The 18,844-nt window shown below is 37.2% G+C and overlaps 1 protein-coding gene across 1 annotated transcript in view; it reads left to right on the top strand.

The window, feature by feature from the left end:
• SCAMP1 (secretory carrier membrane protein 1) overlaps positions 1 to 18,844 on the top strand; it is a 40,016-nt gene extending 21,172 nt beyond the window's left edge. The window contains exons 5-9 of the mRNA XM_082075297.1: positions 2,762 to 2,890; positions 9,566 to 9,725; positions 11,386 to 11,487; positions 13,353 to 13,470; positions 15,376 to 18,844. Coding sequence (XP_081931423.1) covers positions 2,762 to 2,890; positions 9,566 to 9,725; positions 11,386 to 11,487; positions 13,353 to 13,470; positions 15,376 to 15,540 — 674 coding nt within the window. The 3' untranslated portion in view covers positions 15,541 to 18,844. The remainder of the gene's footprint in view (positions 1 to 2,761; positions 2,891 to 9,565; positions 9,726 to 11,385; positions 11,488 to 13,352; positions 13,471 to 15,375) is intronic.

Genomic DNA, 18,844 nt, shown 5'->3' with positions numbered 1-18,844 from the left:
GAATGAAGAACTGAATTATTATCAGATTTTTCTTCATGTATATTCCATTGTAGTTGTTAATATGGATAGAGTTGTTACTTAATTACCTTCTCTATGCTGCCTCTGGCAATCCTTTGGTCTGAAAGGCTTGGTAAAAATTTCAGTAGAAGAGGTGGAAAACAGATTCTCAGTACTTTGGACCGGTTTGAACAGAACTAACAGCTTCATCTTGTCTGAGTGGGGAAACAAATAAGAAATAATGCAAGTATGTAAGCTTTGCAAGTTTTCTGTTCTTACCAGATGAGCTGCTACCTGAGCATGCATAAGTCACTGGGACCTGGAGAGATGCATCCCAGGGTCCTGAGGGAACTGTCTGATGTAGTTGCCAAGCCAGTCTCCGTGATATTTGAGAAGTCACAGCAGACAGGTGAAGTTCCTGGTGACTGGAAAAAGGGAAACATTGCACACATTTTTAAAAAAAAGTAGAAAGGAGGACCATGGGAACTACTGACCCATCAGCCTCACCTCTGTGCCTGAGAAGATCATGGAACAGATCCTCCTGGAAGCTGTGCTGAGGCACATGGAGGACAGGGAGGTGATTGAGACAGCCAGTGTGGCTTCACCAAGGGCAAGTCCTGCCTGACCAACCAGTGGCCTTCTACAATGGAATAACTACATCAGTGGACAACGGAAGGGCTATGGATGTCGTCTGTCTGGACTTCTGTAAGGTCTTTGACATGATCCCCCACAACATCCTTCTCTCCAATTGGAGAGAGATGGATTTGATGGGTTGACTTTTGGGTGGGTGAGAAACTGGCTGGATGGTTGCACCTAGAGAATAGTGGTTAATGGCTTAATGTCTGGATGGACACCAGTAATGAGTGATGTCCGTCAGGGGTCTGTACTGGGACAGGTACTGTTTAGTATCTTCATCTATGACACAGACAGTGGGATCGAGTGCACCCTCAGCAAGTTTACAGATGACACCAAGCTCAGTGGTGCAGTTGACACACCTGAGGGACTGGATGCCATCAGAGGGACCTGGACAAGCTTGAGAAGTGGGTCCATGTGAACTTCATGGGGTTTCACAAGGCCAAGTGGAAGGTCCTGAACCTGGGTCAGGGAAACCGCTGGTATCAATCCAGGCTGGGGGATGAAAGGATTGAGAGCAGCCCTGAGGAGATGGACTTGGGGGTGCTTGCTGGGTGAAAGATTGGACATGAACCAGCAATGTGCACTTGCAGCCCAGAAGGATAAGCATATCTTGGGCTGCATCAAAGGGACCAGGACCAGATGGTTGAGGGAGGTGATTCTGCCCCTCTGCTCCACTCTAGTGAGACCCCACCTGGAGTCCTGTGTCCAGCGCCGGAGTCCTCAGTACAGGAAAGACATGGACCTGTTGGAGAGGGGCCAGAGGAGGCCACAAAAATAATCATTGGGATGGAACAGCCCTCCTGTGAGGACAAGCTGAGAGTTGGGATTGTTCAGCCTGGAGAAGGGAAGGCTCCAGGGAGACCTTATTGTGTGTGACCATTCCATACTTAAAAGTGGCCTATAAGAAAGATGGGGATAGACTTTTAAGCAGGGTCTGTTACAATAGGACAAGGTATAATGGTTTTGAACCTAAAGGAGTGGAGATTCAGGCTAGATGTGAGGAAGAAATTTTTTACCATTAGGGTGATGAAACACTGGACCAGATTCCCCAGAGAGGTGGTGGATGCCCCATCCCTGGAATCATTCAAGACATGGCTGAATGGGGCTCTGAGCAACCTAATCTAGTTGAACATGTCCCTGCTTACAGCAGGGGCGTTGGACTAGATGACCTTTGAAGATCCCTTCGGACCCATACCATTCTGTGATTCATTCTAAGAGATTGCTGGAAAAACCTTGTCAGGATTTCAAATAAAGGTGCTTTTAGGTTAGTCTCTAGTTCAGCTCCAATTTTGGAACATGGCGATTAATGTTTCTGTTGCATCCAGAATTTGAAATGCTACGGTAAAAGTTTGTTGCAGTTATTATCTCAGTTGAATCTTTGAGTCTATGCTTGGTATGACTTGTGTTCAGCAGAATGTATACTGTACCCTGTGAGCAGATCAGCGTACAGGAAATCCCGGTGTTTGGTACTGTGTCCTTTGCGGTGCCCTCAGTGTGTCACACATCTGTATGAAAATACAATGATGCTGTAGGGCATCTTCTTATGACAAGAAAGTAGCTTAGACCATTTCAATAGCTACTTTTCTTGAGGCTTATGGGCTTTGAGGTATAGCTTAGACTGTGAACTATACTGGGAACTAGTTCAAAGTGTTAGAGGTAGCCTGGTGTTAAAAATACAAGGATTCTGAGAATGGAGAATGCTTTTCAGTCCTCAGTCTTTGTGTTTAATGAAGTATGTGGGTATGGCGGGACTTTAGGGAAACATGCATTTAGAAGTCAAGGAATTCTGAGAAATTGTCTTTCTGCCCATACCTGCTTGTTTTGTGAAGAATTCTCTTTTCTCATTACTTTATAAGAACTGTCAGATGTCTGCTTAGTCTTCTACATGGTTAAAATACTGCACTTTCCTTCATCTGTCTGCATTTCATTGTATTTTGTTTCTGAAGTTTATTTTTACTATTGTGTGAGGACTGCTGATAAAACTCTTAGGTTTTGGTAGTCCAAGTTTATCCATATGCTTGTGAAACTCATGCATAAAACCATTTTAACAAGCTCAAATGCAAATCTCTTTCTAGTAACAGAGATTAAAACTTTATTATAAAGCTCTTTTTTTCTTTCTGCTTTGCAGGTAGAAAAAATAACTGGCCACCTCTTCCTGAGAATTTTCCAGTAGGTCCTTGTTTCTACCAGGACTTTTCTGTAGACATTCCTGTAGAATTCCAGAAGACAGTAAAGATTATGTACTATTTGTGGATGTGTAAGTATTTTCTAAAAAGAAAAAACAAAGTGCCTATTCAAACTTGATGATAAATACCAGCTTCGTTGGCTTTCAAAACATCTGTAATGAGAAATCGTTTTAAGTGTAGATGTCAAATGTTAGAAGTGAAATATTTTTGTTGGCTTCAATTTTACAAGGATTAAATTATTTCATAGAAACTTCCACAGAAGAAAAGGAGGAGGATTATCCAAAGGAAATTTGGTTATAGTATATTTCAGTTTTCTGGTTTAAGTATCTCTGTTGTTGTCGAATGAGCTTTATCATTTAATAATAATGTTACTGTTTTTAAAATCAGCTTATGTATTAAGAAATATAATACAAAATCAATGTTAATAGATGGAGTTTGAGAAGTAAAATATCCATTTACTTCAATATGCATAGTTTTATATAGTCTAATATGGTTTTTAGTCTACAGTGGACACTTAATATCATTTTAGAGTCATAAAATCATTTTGGTTGGAAAGGACCTTTAAGATTCCAGGAAAGGACCCTTAAGGTTCCAGTATAAGTTGGGGAATGACCTATTAGAGAGCAGTGTAGGGGAAAGGGACCTGGGGGTCCTGGTGGACAGCAGGATGACCCTGAGCCAGCACTGTGCCCTTGTGGCCAAGAGGGCCAATGGCATCCTGGGGTGTATTAGAAGCAGGGTGGTTAGTAGGCCAGAGAGGTTCTCCTCGTCCTCTACTCTGGTGAGACCGCACCTGGAATATTGTGTCCAGTTCTGGGCCCCTCAGTTCCAGAAGGACAGGGAACTGCTGGAGAGAGTCCAGCGCAGGGCAACAAAGATGATTAAGGGATTGGAGCATCTCCCTTATGAGGAAAGGCTGAGGAAGCTGGGTCTCTTTAGCTTGGAGAAGAGGAGACTGAGGGGTGACCTTATTAATGTTTACAGATATGTAAAGGGTGAGTGTCACGGGGATGGAGCCAGGCTCTTCTCGGTGACAACCAATGATAGGACAAGGGATAATGGGTACAAACTGGAACACAAGAGGTTCCACTTAAATTTGAGAAGAAACTTCTTCTCAGTGAGGGTGACAGACACTGGAACAGGCTGCCCAGGGAGGCTGTGGAGTCTTCTTCTCTGGAGACATTCAAAACCCACCTGGATGCCTTCCTGTCTAACCTCATCTAGGTGTTCCTGCTCTGGCAGGGGGATTGGACTGGATGATCTTTCGAGGCCCCTTCTAGTCCCTAACATTCTGTAATTCTGTGATCATCATGTCCAACTGCCAAGTCTACCACTAAACCACGTCCCTGAGACCCTCATCTACATGTCTTTTAAACACCTTCAGGGATGGTGACTCCACCACTTCCCTGGGCAAAGGGACAGCCTGACAGCCCTTTCCAGGAAGAAATTTTTCCTAATATCTGATCTGAACCTCTCCGGGTGCAACTTGAGCCCATTTCCTCTTGTCCTGCCCCTTGCTGCTTGGGAGAAGAGACCAAGACCCACCTCACCACAACCCCCTTTCAGATAGTTGTAGACAGCAATAACGTCTCCCCTCAGCCTCCTTTTCTCCAGGCTAAACAGCCCCCGTTCCCTCAGCCGCTTCTAATAGGATTTGTTCTCCAGACCCCTCACCAGCTTTGCTGCCTGTCTCTGAACTCTCTCCAGCACCTCAATGTCTTTCTTGTAGTGAGGATCCCAAAACTGAACACAGGATTTGAGGTGGTGCCTCACCAGTGCTGAGTACAGGGGGACGATCACTTCCCTAGTCCTGCTGGCCACACTATTCCTGACACAAGCCAGGATGTTGTTGGCCTTTTTGGCCACCTGGGTACGCTGCTGGCTCATGTTCAGCTGCCTCTCAGCCAACACCCCCTGCTCCTTTTTTTGCTGGGCCGCTTTCCAGCCACACAGTCTATTTTAAAAAAATAGTGTAAAGTAAATTAGCTGACTTAATATAATTTCAGTCTGTTTAAAAAAGTAGTGTACATTAGCTGAAGATTCAGTCCATGTTAAAATTACCCTTTGTACACCAAGAATGCTCTACACCATCTTTGTGGGGTTAATTTTGCTCTCATTCTGTTGCTCTATTTTGGCTGGAGAAATGCTGGATGAACCAAATGTACAAGTGCCATGGCGTTTCGTTCTTCTACCTTGTCTAGTGTGATGAGAGCCTAACAGTTTCTCTGAGACTGAGGAAATTCAAAAGGTTTATGTGCTGTTAATATGTTTATAGCATACTAAGGGAAGGTGAATTTCAGAACTTTTCTTTAGTTTTTTTTCGGGGCTTCAGATTTAGTTAGCAAATCTCTATAATTTTAGCTGTTAGTCTGGTAATCTTATTACTGTGATTGAACCACATAATTGCAACACATAAAAGGAGCAGTCAGCATTGAATCAAGTGAATTCCACTTCGTCATAATCCATAGCTTTCTGTATTCATTGCTGGGTCATTGATCTTCAAATAAGCAACTAAATCCACTGTAGAATGTGTGACTAGTCACCCCCATAAATCTGACAGACGATTAAGATTTATATGAAATTTAAGATCAAGTACTCCAAAATTTTAGGATAATTACTAATTCTGGCCTTTTGCAGGACTGAGTTGTGGAAGTGCTGCATGCTTCTAACACAAGGTGAAGTTAGGAAGAGAGAATTAGAATATTAATACTATTTTTCCTTCTTATGGCCAAAAATAAAGAAGCAGCAAGGTTATAATATTTCAAAATACATAGGAGTTGTGCTTTTATCCTAACATGACAGATATTCTTCTAGGTAGACTGAGTGTTTACCTGAGTTCTCTTTTCCTTCTTTATCCCTAGTACTTCCAACTGAGGGGTTACTCAGGAAGGAAGGAAAAGGACATAATAAAGGAAAAGAAAGACAAAATATATTTCAGGGTAAAAAAATAAATTAAAAAAATATGAGAAAAAGATGAAGTACAGAACTCTGTGCCTTAGGGCTGGCCTTTGAATCAGTCCTTGTGACTCCTCTTTCCCAGGATTTTATCTATGTGGTTTGGCTCATTTTTTGTTAGAGTGGCTGTGTTTCCACAGTTGAGGCACTTATTACCATAACAAACCAGCCTGCTTCTGCTTGCAGCTCTACCCTAAGTCGTAGGTCCTCTTCCAGAACTCCCTAGGTCTTGTAAGGCCTGGGGGTTCTGTGAATGTAATCATATTTGCATAAATCTAGTACTGCGTGCTCAGCACTTTGTAAAGTAGGTTAGTTTTCCTCTTCCTTTTTAGCAGCCCTAGGAACAAACCTTACTGTTTCAGATTTGTGTGTTTCCATGGTTAGTAGCAATTTTTATATCCTTATTCTTAGTCTTTATGTATCTGAGGAAACTTTTTTACCTGTTTCGAATCTATATGCTCTTTATCTCATGAGAAAACAAGCCTGTATCCCTATTCTGTGGATTCATCCACTTTTTTCTCTGTATCAGAACTAAGCGCTTTCTGATTCCTTGATGTGGTTTTGTCTTCACACTTTTTTTTTTTTCCCCCTCCCTGAGGAGACCCTCTGGTTTTTTTTCACTGTCTTGGTGTTCCCATGGTTTTGTGCATTATAGCAATCATTTAGAATGGCTTCTCTCAGCTGCCACTTGAGCTTTTCTGTTCTATCTTAGGTTTGTGACTGTTGCTGTTTTAGTGGCTTGCAGATAGAATTACAGTTTTCCTGCCTCTTTAGCAGTGAGCACGACTTTTTATGATCTTTCTGTGCTGTTACTAGTGAAATCTCTCATGTCTCTTGGCCCGTATCTAATGCCAAAATTATTTTGGCTTAGAAGCCTGTGTTTTCCAGCTACTTTCCCCACAGGCTGATAGCATGTACAAAATGAGTAGTACTGATTTTCAAAGAAAATTTCTTATTTGAAGTTACAAACCAAAGAGCTGCTTAATCTCATGGACAGCTTTTGTGGCATTTGGGTTTGTTACTTTATATAGGTTGTGAATGTTTCCATTTTCTGTGAACAAGGCTTTTAAAGGTTTTCAAAGACCGATGACTTAAACTGTAGATTCTGGTAGAAGAACAATACTCTAATAATAATACTTCACCCATCCTTCCGTCTGAGGATACAATCAATAGGACATATATTATTCTGTTGATCTGCCTGTTCCTGAGAACCTCTATGGATGGAAACTTCATAAACTCCTTCCAAGCCTGTTGTAGTTTGTTGCTGTCTTTTATCATTACAAGATGTTTCCAAGTATTTGATTTAACTGTCCCTTCCTGTGATTGATCTTCTCTGTTGTCCACTGTTGTGATGGAACACATTTATCCCCATTAATAATCTTTTTTTGGCTCTACTATCATAGTTTATTCAGCCTTTTTTTGTAGGTTATGTTTTCTAGAGGTCTGATTGTTGCTTTCTTACAGATTCACTGCTTGGTCCACTCCATATCATGTTTTTTTAGTGTGTAGCAACTCCTGGTCTTTATCTGTGATTCACTTTCAAACATTAATGGATGATAAAGTGTAGCTAATTAAGTCAGAGAATGTATATTTAAGTAGAATTCTTCTGTACAAGGAAGTTTACATTAATAAAAATGAAGTTGAGTTTGAATATTTATTAAACTATTAAACTATTAAACTAGAGTAATTTCCCATTGTTCACTCTTATGCTGTCATAAGTCCCTTTTTTTTTTTTTAACTTCAGCTGCTTCTGCTGTTAGTTTTCTTAGATCACTTCACACTGAGTACTTTATTGGTATAGCTGTGAAGTTATTGTCATATAGACATTGCATGTTGCAGACTTCTGCCAAAGCCTTAGGTCATTTCAGCCCCCAGGTGGTTGTTAGCGTCTCATAACTTGTATCATCATTTAATCTGAAGAGGCAGGTAGGTGGAAAGTACTTTTAACTGTTACCCTGAACATAAAAGCACTTGTCCATACAGAAGCAAAGCTTATTTAGGTCAGCTAGTGAAGGTGCTGGCTCGAACAACAGATAGCTCTCTGCAGATTGCAGCAGGCAGGAAAGGATGAATGGAGCGAAGAGAGAATTGTCAGCCAAGTTCCCTGTCTTCATCCATAGCTTGCTATTAGTTGGTATTTACAGGTGAGGTTCTCCATTATAGTGGTGAAGTGGATCCCGATGTTGCTGGTTTTGTTGTGCTCATAACTGTCAGTAGTAGGTGTGGTGTTTCAACCCTCTTGTGCACCGATTCTATTCTTTTAAAACTCATCCTGTTATTGTAGTTGCAATTACAAAAAAGTAGTATTTTCAGAAAGTTCAAACTACACCAGAATGTGGATGTTTCTAGTAATCTAGGGGGTCTGTTTTCCGATATTGACAAGAAAAAGAAAGAATACCCTTTAGTAAGCTTTCTCATATTTTTCAAAGGAAGGCATGAATTTGTATTATCTGTTGTGCTTTATGAGGCATACACATAAATTCATACATGAGTTGCTTTGATGACCCCATGGAACAGTGCTAAGATTTTTATATAAAAGTATGAAGTTTTCTGTTTCTGGTGACTGTTAGAGTGAAATATGATTTGTTTTGGGTTTTGTCAGCCTTTCATGCAATGATACTTTTTCCCACAAAGTTGATTTGGGACTTAGTTAAGTACTAATTAAGAAAGCAGCGAAGAGTTTGAGGACTCCTTTTTTCAGAATCTTTATTGTCTTACCAGTTCTGTTAACCTTACCTTCCAGTAGAATGACTAAAATGTTTCTCTTACATGAACTTACATGAAAAAATCATTGCTGCAAGGAAGGAGCAGCTTGTACACTATCAATTAGAAATACTTTATCCTGGTCCACAGGGCAGATACTGTCCTCTGAGATAGCAAAATCACTCCCGAGTCACTGTTTATTGCTGAACAAAGACAAAATTCATGTTTGTATTTTAAGTCTGGCAGAATTAACTTCTGTGCCAGATAGCATGAAAGTAGCAGTTGTAATGTTTCTTAATACTGCCGTGTCTTTTCCTGTTCTTAGAACTACATATATTTGAGATAAACTGTTAAGTAGTAATGCCAATGCATTTTCTTTAGTAGAAGTACAAAAGTTAACCTGTAACAAGGCCTGCTGATGAGAAAATGCTAGTATTGAACTGAGAATGAAGCACTGAAAAAGGAAGATGTTAAAGACCAATGGTACAAGAAATATTTGAATATGCAGTATGTACTAAAGGATCTAGGCCAGGTTCTTGGAGTCTTGTTTTACTGAGAAACATTTTTACTAGGTGGATAAAAATATTTACTTGATTACATGGAAGACAAAGTGCTTTTCATGAAAGATTTTTTTTTTAAAACTTATTTTCAAATGTAAAGTTATGCTAAATTGATGATGCATTTTATATAGTGTATAAGCTTTCTCTCAAAAAATATTTAGTAGTCTGTTACATATCTGTATCCAGTTATTGCTGTAGAAAAGTATCCATTATTGCAGCTGTAGAAACCTTCATTTTCATCATTTTAAGTTTGACAATGATTTGTTTTTTATTATAAGATTTTTTTCCTTCACCATATACCTGATAGTACTTGAATTTTCATGTTCAATACTTTTATTTGTGAATACAGGGTTTACCTGAAAGTTAGAAAACTGTATAAAAATCAGCTTATTGCTAAGGGTATTGATTATTGCCAGCATGCTGATGCTTTGTTTAAAAATGCGCAGTTTGGGTTTTAACTTTAACAGTTGTAATAATTTATTGTATATACACAACTTAATTAAGACTATTTTGCTTTTGCTTCTACAGTCCATACAGTGACACTGTTTCTTAATATCTTTGGATGTTTGGCCTGGTTTTACGTTGATGCTACGCGAGGGGTTGATTTTGGATTGAGTATTCTCTGGTTCTTGCTTTTTACCCCTTGTTCTTTTGTCTGCTGGTACAGACCACTTTATGGAGCTTTCAGGTAACAACTTCAGCTTGACTTAGGATATTTAAAAACTTGTTGAAATGCGTTAAGATGTCAGAATTTGCTTGATTATCATTATGATAATCCTTTAGTATGCTTTCATTAGAAACAAGTTGTATGTTTGCCATTAATTCAGTTGTTATATTTGAAACATAGATGGCAATAGTTAGAAATATCATGGAATATCCTTTGAAGTATTTCTAGCTTCTACCATTGCCACAATATTTGTAGGAAATACTGAACTTTATATTGGGCTGATAATAATTTTAAGGAAAATTCTCATGAAATCTCTATCCCTTCACACCAAGAATTTAAGTAGGTTGATAGTTAAGAGTGTCTTAGATTTTTGGCTACCTGAATGAACTTCATAAAATTCTACACTTAAAAATCTAATATTGTTAAGTGACCTACAATGTCTGTAGCTGGAGTAACTGAGATTCTTAAGAATGAGTAGACCAGGTGTATGGAAATCAAACTCTACTGTTTTTCCCAGCTTTTAGCAATCTTTGCAGACTTCGCAAGCATGATGTGTGGCAGCTTTGTGTTTAAGAATAGAATGGTTGGTTTGCATGCAAAAATGATGTGTGTGTTTTGTTTTTTTTTCTGAAAATCAGCATGTAGACATTCTAAATGCTGTACTCTTATGTATTTCTTGAGATTTTTTTTTTTTTACATTGAAGTGATTCAGGTTATTCTCTCTTGCAATTAAGCATAACTTTTAGACTAAAGGAGATGTTTCTTTTTGCTAACCAAGAAGATATTGCTGTAGCCACACATCTTTGAGGAATCATATAGTTTAACTTGCATTTACTCTCTCGTAAATACATACCTTTTCTTATTGAAAATTAATTGTTTGGAAGACTACTACTTGCATATTCAACTGCTTTTGGTCAGTTGCTCAGCTGGAAATGATAAATGATATAGTTATTGAACTGAATGGTTGAATAAATAGAAGTGAACAGAATCCCTTCTACGGGAAGAGCTAATTGTTCTGTGACTTAACTGATTTCTACTTTCTTTAGAATTTTCGTAGCAAACACATTTGTGATCATTAGTTTTGGTAGCAGTAAGTTTAGGTGTTAGAGATTTTGCTTGTTGTACATCTATACTTTTTTTTTTTTACCACTTTCAGTCTTTGTCAGGCTGGCTTTTTTAGTAATTTAAATAGAAAACCTATTTTGTATATTTTGCTTTTAAGCAACAACTGCTTCAGTAATCTGGTCTGCACCATGCTTCGGTAATTCCATACTAGAATTTATTTCCTTTTACGAGTGAAGTATTTTCTTCCCATCCTGCCAGCACTCTGAATTTCAGTCTGAAAGTGGAGCAGAATTCTGTTCTTCATTCTTTGTAACAAAACTTCTGTATTTAATTTAAGAGGCCCTGCTCTGTGCTGAATAGAGCACTAAGGAATAGGAACTTCCTGGTGTTCTCATCTGTTAGAGGTGCAGGTGGCAAAAATACTATCTTGAAGCAGATCTTGTAAATAAACACTACAAAACCGTGGAATTACTGATACTTCAAGTCACTGTCAATAAATGAAAGCACTTTTCCTCTATTTAATGCAGAAAATATTTTTATATTGGTACTGCAATATTTGCAAAAGGTCATTAATTTCCTGGCAGCTTTAATCTTTCCCCCCTGCCCTCTCTTTCAGGAGCGACAGTTCATTCAGGTTCTTTGTGTTCTTCTTTGTATATATCTGTCAGTTTGCTGTGCATGTACTTCAAGCTGCAGGATTTCAAAGATGGGGAAACTGGTGAGTATTCTGTTTGCTGTTGAATTGTACTTTCTGCAAGACAAACACTTAGAGTTGATATACCACCTGCAACATAGTCTATTTTTTCAAACAACCTCCTGTGTTCCCTGGAATTGTTACATTTAGCACTCAAAAAAGCATTTTTTGAGTGCTCTTAACTAGAAGTGGGTGAAACATACCCCAGGAGTATTAGGTACTTATGTTATTAGGCTGATGAAAATTTTATCCTTCAGTGTAAACCACTTTGAACTATTCTTTTGTGTATTACCTTCTGTATTTTGGTGTTTTGTAGAGATGTTATTTGCTCTATATTTAAGAAAAAGACATTAGCAAAACTTTGAGAAAATGAAAATTAGTAATAATACAATGTTTACGTGTTATTTCGCATCATTAGTTATTTCTAATTATATTAATATTGTTACTTCTTCTTAAGGAGGTTTATGGCTAAAATGTAAAAAGTCGATAGTGTATTTGAGTGAATATAGTGGTATATATTTGATATTACTTGGCATCTTATTTGTCTGAGTCAGCTCCTTCTTCTGTAATAGTTTATTTTTCTTTTTGATGCTTGTCAGTGTATAAGCTTTTACACAAAGATTTTATGTGTATTGTCATTCACTGGAGTCTTCGAGGTCTAATATTCAGATTTTACAAGAAAAAGCTATTGGGAATCAGTCACCGTCCTTGGAGAAAAAAAACAAGAAGATTGAATTAACTGAAAGCGTGTTTATAGCAGCCAGCTGGTAGCATGGAGAGTCATGATTGGCAGTACTGTAGCTGGGTAATGGCACTTCTCTGTATCTGTGCTTGTTGCGGCTTCCAGCATATGTCAGGCAGACAAAAGAGCTTTGCTTTAGAACTGTAGTTTAAGGAAAGATACTGTTTTATTGTTTTTGCTTCTGAATCTGGTATTTTGGTTTTTCATAGATAAATTGATTAACATTGACAAAACAAAAGTGTTTTAGAGGTCTAACTCTCCAAGTATGTGGAGTGTGCTTTTAAGGATACTTGAAGAAAGGGTATGAAAAGTAGCCAGATGATCAGAAAATGCTAATTAGAGTTTGGATTTTGGAGTTTTGTGGTAGAGTCTGTTGGACATAGGGAATATCAATGCAATTTGAAACAAGTAGAGGAAAGCTTTAAGCTTGTTTGGGTTTACAGAAATTTTTTACCTTTTTTTTTTTTTTTTCCTCTGGAAGAATCTTTTCCATCTTCATGTTTTGTTTTTCTTAAGGCATCCTGCCTTTTCTGAGTTCAAGTTTGATATTGTATTTTTCTGTTGGTGTTTCAGTTTTGAAGAATGGGGAAATGTTTGAAGTAGCTACTGAGATAGCAGTGTTTTCTGTTAGTTAATCTGATTCTATCTGTTTCAAAATTTTCTGTTTACCTCAATTGCTAGAGCATCACTGCGTGGATACAGTTAAGTGAGTCTTCCTGCATAGAAGCTGTATGTGTGTATTATGTTTATGTTTTCTGTTTAGAGAAGCTGGAAGTTATCTTTTTAGGGACATTTTATCTTCCACGAAGTCATGTAGTTTTATATCAGTCTGAAATGATAGTTTGACCAAAAAAAAACCCTGAATGTTGATGAAAAACTCTGTATTTTCTTTACAATTCTACCCAAAAATCATAATCTTTATGGTATTTTTTGTATAGTTTCACTGCATGCATTGGGGAAAATGAAAACTAAGCTCTAAGAGCTTATTATAGAACTGAATTATGCTTACGTAAAATTCCGTTTACTTTTCCTTCAAAAATATTGAAAGTTGATCAGAACCAGGAGGATATAAAGCTCCCCTTAGGTACCTGTGGTTGAATGGTTCATGTGCTGTGCTAGTAAAGTTTGTTCTTTCTTTTTCCTTCAGTGGGTGGATTTCATCTCTTACTGGTCTTAACAAGAGTATTCCTGTTGGCATTATGATGATAATCATAGCTGCACTTTTCACAGCATCTGCTGTTATCTCATTAGTTATGTTTAAAAAGGTAAGTTGCATATTTATCCCCTCTTCTGTTTCCTGTGTTGCATCTGGAATTTGCTTTCCTGCTTGAGAGGTGCTCTCTCAGCAAGTAGCGGGGATTAAATTATATTCTTGGGGGTGTGCCTTACCTATTAACAACTGTGCTTTTTTTGCTTATACTGTTCTGGAGTTAAAAAATGCAGTTTGTGCAACGCACTTATTTTCTGCAAACTAAAATGGGGAAGGATAGCTCTGAATAGGATAAACTGGGAGGTAAGTCCACAATGAGAGCGTTGGTGAATGCAGTGAACGCTGTGATTGTGTCTGTAGATGCCAGGTTCTGATTTTCAAATCTGTGGTGATTCATCATGCTGAGTGAAAGGTGATTCAAATGATTCTAAGTTTCAGCTTTTACAAAAATCATTTATATTAAAATCAATAGAAGTGGGAGATGCCTAGCACCTCAGAAAAGGATTTTTATTTCTCCGCTTCTATTTCAACATTTTATCGTCAATTAGTGATAGCATAGCATAAAAACTCAAAGAAAGATACTTTTTGCCCTTGGCTCCTTTTTGTGAATTTCCATCCAGAAGACCTAAGTTTAGATATTAATGTGCTAGTAAGTTTTTGATGCTTTTTAGATAAGATGTAACTGAGAATTCTGTAAGTGATGTTGTGCTGGCAATTCTAATAATTCAACCTTAGTTACAGTTATGCTCAAAAGATTTTTCACATGCCCAAAGCTAGAAATTCTAAGTGTTGCCTGGAGATTACCCTTCTCCTTATTTGTTTTCTGCATAAATATTCAGGTACAGTAGAAAGAAACAAGCAAGAAAAAATTATGGCAGAGAATTTTTTTTACATTCTTCCTACTGTATGCATCTGGATTCTTTTCAAAAACCTGCATACTCAGATGTGACCTGGTGTATCTTTATGAATGAGAAGTAGTTACATTTATAACAAAAAAGTTACTAAACTAATTTTCTTGCGACAGTTCAATGAAAATTTCTTTACGATATTATTTGACAATTTGATTGTGACTTGATTGAATATGACTCAGAAATAGTACTTTAGTTTCAATGCGCAGGTAAATGGAAGTTCCTCAAGATTTGTCTTTTTATTGTACTAGGGATTATATGCCATATTGTTTAATACCTGTGCTTACTATGCAGAGCTATTGGTCATCCCACTAGTTTAGTAGATATGTATCTGCATTATTAGGATATTTTGTACTTACTCAGTCGTAGCTTAGCTTGTTCTTGTGACTGTATCAATCAGAAATTAAAATGTTTCTAAAAACTAAGTAGAAAAAAGTTCACTAATATGTTATTGACACAGTAGATTCAAAACTACTTTTTTGGTTTTGTCAAAACTACTTTTTTGGTTTTGTCAAAACTACTTTTTTGGTTTTGTCAAAACTACTTTTTTGGTTTTGTCAAAACTACTTTTTTGGTTTTGTCAAAACTACTTTTTTGTTTTGGCCCTTTTTTTTAAGCATGTACACTTACCAACTCTTCTAAGGAGTGTGACAAGTTGTAAACAAATTGACCCAGAAGACATTTTTGCAAGCTGTGTGCCCTGAGTTATGCTAAGCATGCAGCCTGTTTCTGTATTTTATATATGTTATTTCAGACGGTTGATACCACACGCATTTTTGTAAAGACCTGTGAGACCTGTCTAAATTTGCAGAAAGCTACAGGTATTCCTACAGTCAGACCGTGCATGCACCAGGGCAACCAAAAGTTGTAGGATTTGTGGGGAAAAAAAGTCCATTTACTCATTTCTGGATCCTCCCAAATACATAAGGAAACCAGATTTCTCCACCACACAGCTCTGCTTTGCGTTTGAGAATTTGCTATTAGCCTACCAAGAAATGGAAGGGTCAGCGCCATTTTTTGACTGCTTTTCTGCCACTTTTCCACCTCCCTAGGTGCACGGTCTCTACCGCACGACTGGTGCCAGTTTTGAGAAGGCGCAGCAGGAGTTCGCAACAGGAGTGATGTCCAACAAAACTGTACAAACTGCTGCAGCCAACGCTGCATCAACAGCAGCAACCAGCGCAGCTCAAAACGCGTTCAAGGGAAACCGCATGTAGGGAAACATAAAAAGTCATCACGGTTCTCTTCGATTGTACCTTATTTTCCAGCTACTTGTAATATTCCCTAAAAGCCTAGGTCAAAATTCACACAGCATGTTTGTCTCTTCTGCAGCTGTGCATGGGTAAAATGGGAAATGATTGGTTTATTTTATTATAAATTTATTTATTTTAAAAATATAGCCATTCTTTTCCCTTCTTTAAGATGTTGCATTCTAGAATATAAAGCCTTCCATATTATATGGAGGATAAATAATTTCAACAGTTGGCCTGAGAATTAATTATGGTAGATAATGATTAAATAAACGTATTAATAATTTTGAAGGTATTTTAGTGGTTCACTCTAGGGTTATTGTGGGGGTTGGATCAATTATTTTTCTTCGTAAGAACTCTTTTCCCTATTTCTACTATAAGAAGTGGAGTAGGCTGAGAGATGTAGCAAGTTAAGTTTGGCTACTACTTTTACCATTTCAGCAGCTGCTGGAGGACAAATACGAGTAGATATTATAAATTCTTTTATTGCGTTTTTTTTTCTAGGATAAGTCTTTTGATATAAGCCTGTAAGTTTGCATGAGTACTGTTGAGTTACTTGATCTTGTTTAAATAGTGTTTTGCTCCAGAATTTACCTGTGCCACTTTATAATGGTAGCGTTTGTTTGTATCTGTTTTCATGGAGTATTCTCTACCTGTGAGAAATGGCTATGGTACATAAACATTCTCTGTAATGGAATGTGTAATGCAGTGTACACTTTTAAGGAAGTTAAGTGATGGTTTAAATCACAAAGCTAAATGATTATATATTTGCTGGTTTTAATTTCAGTATTCATGTACTGGAGTAACAATTTTGCTGGAAAAGAAATGGATACTGACTTTTAGAACACTAGTTTCTTGCCCTCCTTCCCTCTTCTATGTGCAGTGGTATTTTGTTGTATTTGGGAATTTTTTTGTTTTTTAATGTAGATTTGTGTTTAACAGTGGTACTAAATCTCTAGCCTAGTGAGTCACTCTGCTTTCTGCTTGTCCAAAGACCTACACATACAGTATTTAATTTTCTAACAGGAATATTGTCTAAACCCAAGATTTTTAGGCAATGGCATTTAACAGATACTTGAATTCATTTTAACATTAACTCAGCCATCTCTGTGATGTGATTTAAGCTGAGGGAAAAAAAACCTTTTAACCTATTTTGAGTTGGAAAAGTAAGAAATCTTCATCTTTAACAAAATCAAATTTTAACTCATTGAACTGGAGGCCTAAGAGATTAAATCGCTGCTGTGGAACTGAACAATCCATAATGGTACCTACCATCATAATATTCTACAATATAATCAAGTCTTAGTGTAATGTCATATTTCTGTCCTTCGAAGACTATTTATATTCTTGGATTGCCTCATGAGTCTTATGCACAATACTATGGATGTTTTTTTCAAACTGTGTTTTAGAAAATGAAAACAGGAAGGACGACAACCCACAACCTATGTAAGTACACACTGCAGCTGAAATGAATTCAGCTCTTAAGGTGAACCACCTTTAAGTAAGGCAGCATAACATTCTGAGGCCCCTCCATGCCCTGAATGTGGACCCACGGTCACAGCTTCTTTTTCACTACACTGTGTTCATAATAACAGAAGAGCATTACAAAAAATAAAATGCCCAGCTTAATCCCTGGATCAGTATTGTAGTGTTAATATGAAGTCCCTATTAGTCTCCTTTCTTTTACTAATTTCTTTAATTCCAACTTCAATGTGGATAAATGAAGTAGTTTCACCTATGCTGAAGTTCATACTAATGAATATACTTGTCTCTAAATGTTCTCAGCATCATGAAATTAAAAGCAATTTAAACATTCTGTGTAACAGGGACTCTAAAATTTCATACTAACGGACATGCTAGCATTGAACTTAAATTTGTGTGGAATGCTATTAAAAGCTTTCCAGACAGAAGCCATTATTTTTGTTGAGATCAGACATAATCCTTCTAGCAGCTGTATATCAAGATTGTTAATAGTTGGACTCAGTGATCTTAAAGGTCTTTTCCAACCCAAGTGATTCTGTGGTTCTATGACTGTTCTTTTCATAATCTTCTAGACTTGAGGATTGTCTCTAGGAACTCTGCTATGGATTATTTTTAAATCTAAATTTAAGCTATTATCTTGATATCTCTTGGATAGGAATCCCAGGGACATCATCCTTGGAATTTAACTGAAGTTGAAAGACTGCATAATAACATACATTACCAAAATCCATTATGGAAAAAAAATCAGGAACATATCTGAGTTTAGCAGGTAGATTTTTTCTTTTTTAATTTCCCAAAAATGTTGAAAGGCTCTTTGAGAAAACATATTTAATGTCCTCTCTATAGGGAGCATTAATTTGTAATGTCATGGGTTGAATAGACTGTTTTTACCTCCTAAGTGAAATTGAAGGTTCAGTTACACATGAATTGTTTAAACCAGAAATTTCTGATGCTTTGCAGCTCAAAAGGGAGAAGTTTGATTTTTAGCTTTGACAAGAGAAGGCTGATATTTGTTAAAATATTTTGTACCAACAAAACCTAGATTTTTTCAGTCTCTTATTAATTGATTGGAGTATGGTGCCCATTTAAGTTGTCATTTTGTAGTATTGTGGCAAATTGACTACAAAGTATGAAGTTTAAACACTGGAATGTCAGTAGTCATTGATCTGTAATTTAGGAGTTGGTTTTATTTATCTGAGGGATGTTTGTATATTTTGTAAATTACTAACAAGGCTCTACCATCCTGGTGAATGTCATGGTTCTGTACAAATGCACTTCTGTCCTTCTGTTGCATGTCTGAGTAGTTAGAAGTTTTGTATATTTATTGTATTAACACCGTGTCATAGAATAAACAAAGACTTTTTTTCGTGGATGTTTGCTCTGCATAGTATTGACCAATATGGGGATTTCTCTTTTAACTGTCAGGGTAACGTGCAGGGCAGCTTATCTATGTAAAAGTCTTGCTTGGTTTTTATAATTGTGTATATAAATGCTGTAATTCTGCTGAATGGAGAAGCAATATGTCCACTGTCAAAATAATGTTAAGGTACTGAGAATTAGTCTACTCAACTGTTACAAAGAAAACTCTTAAACACTTGCAGCCCACTTTCTTGTGCTGTAAACTTATAAGGGTGAAAATCTAAACATGTTCTGTCATTACTGAATGAAATCCTACAGGTATTAAGTGAATCTTAAACCACTATTGAAAGTAAAATGAAGTTGGTGAAAACAGCATTGCTTTGGTACTGTTTATTTTCCTAATTTCTGCTTACGAATTGACACTTCTGTA

This window comes from Streptopelia decaocto (assembly GCF_964273445.1).
Source record: "Streptopelia decaocto genome assembly, chromosome: Z".
NCBI classification, from domain to species: Eukaryota; Metazoa; Chordata; class Aves; order Columbiformes; family Columbidae; genus Streptopelia; species Streptopelia decaocto.
Note: the sequence above shows the minus strand (reverse complement) of the source record. Positions and strands in the feature narration are given on the sequence as shown.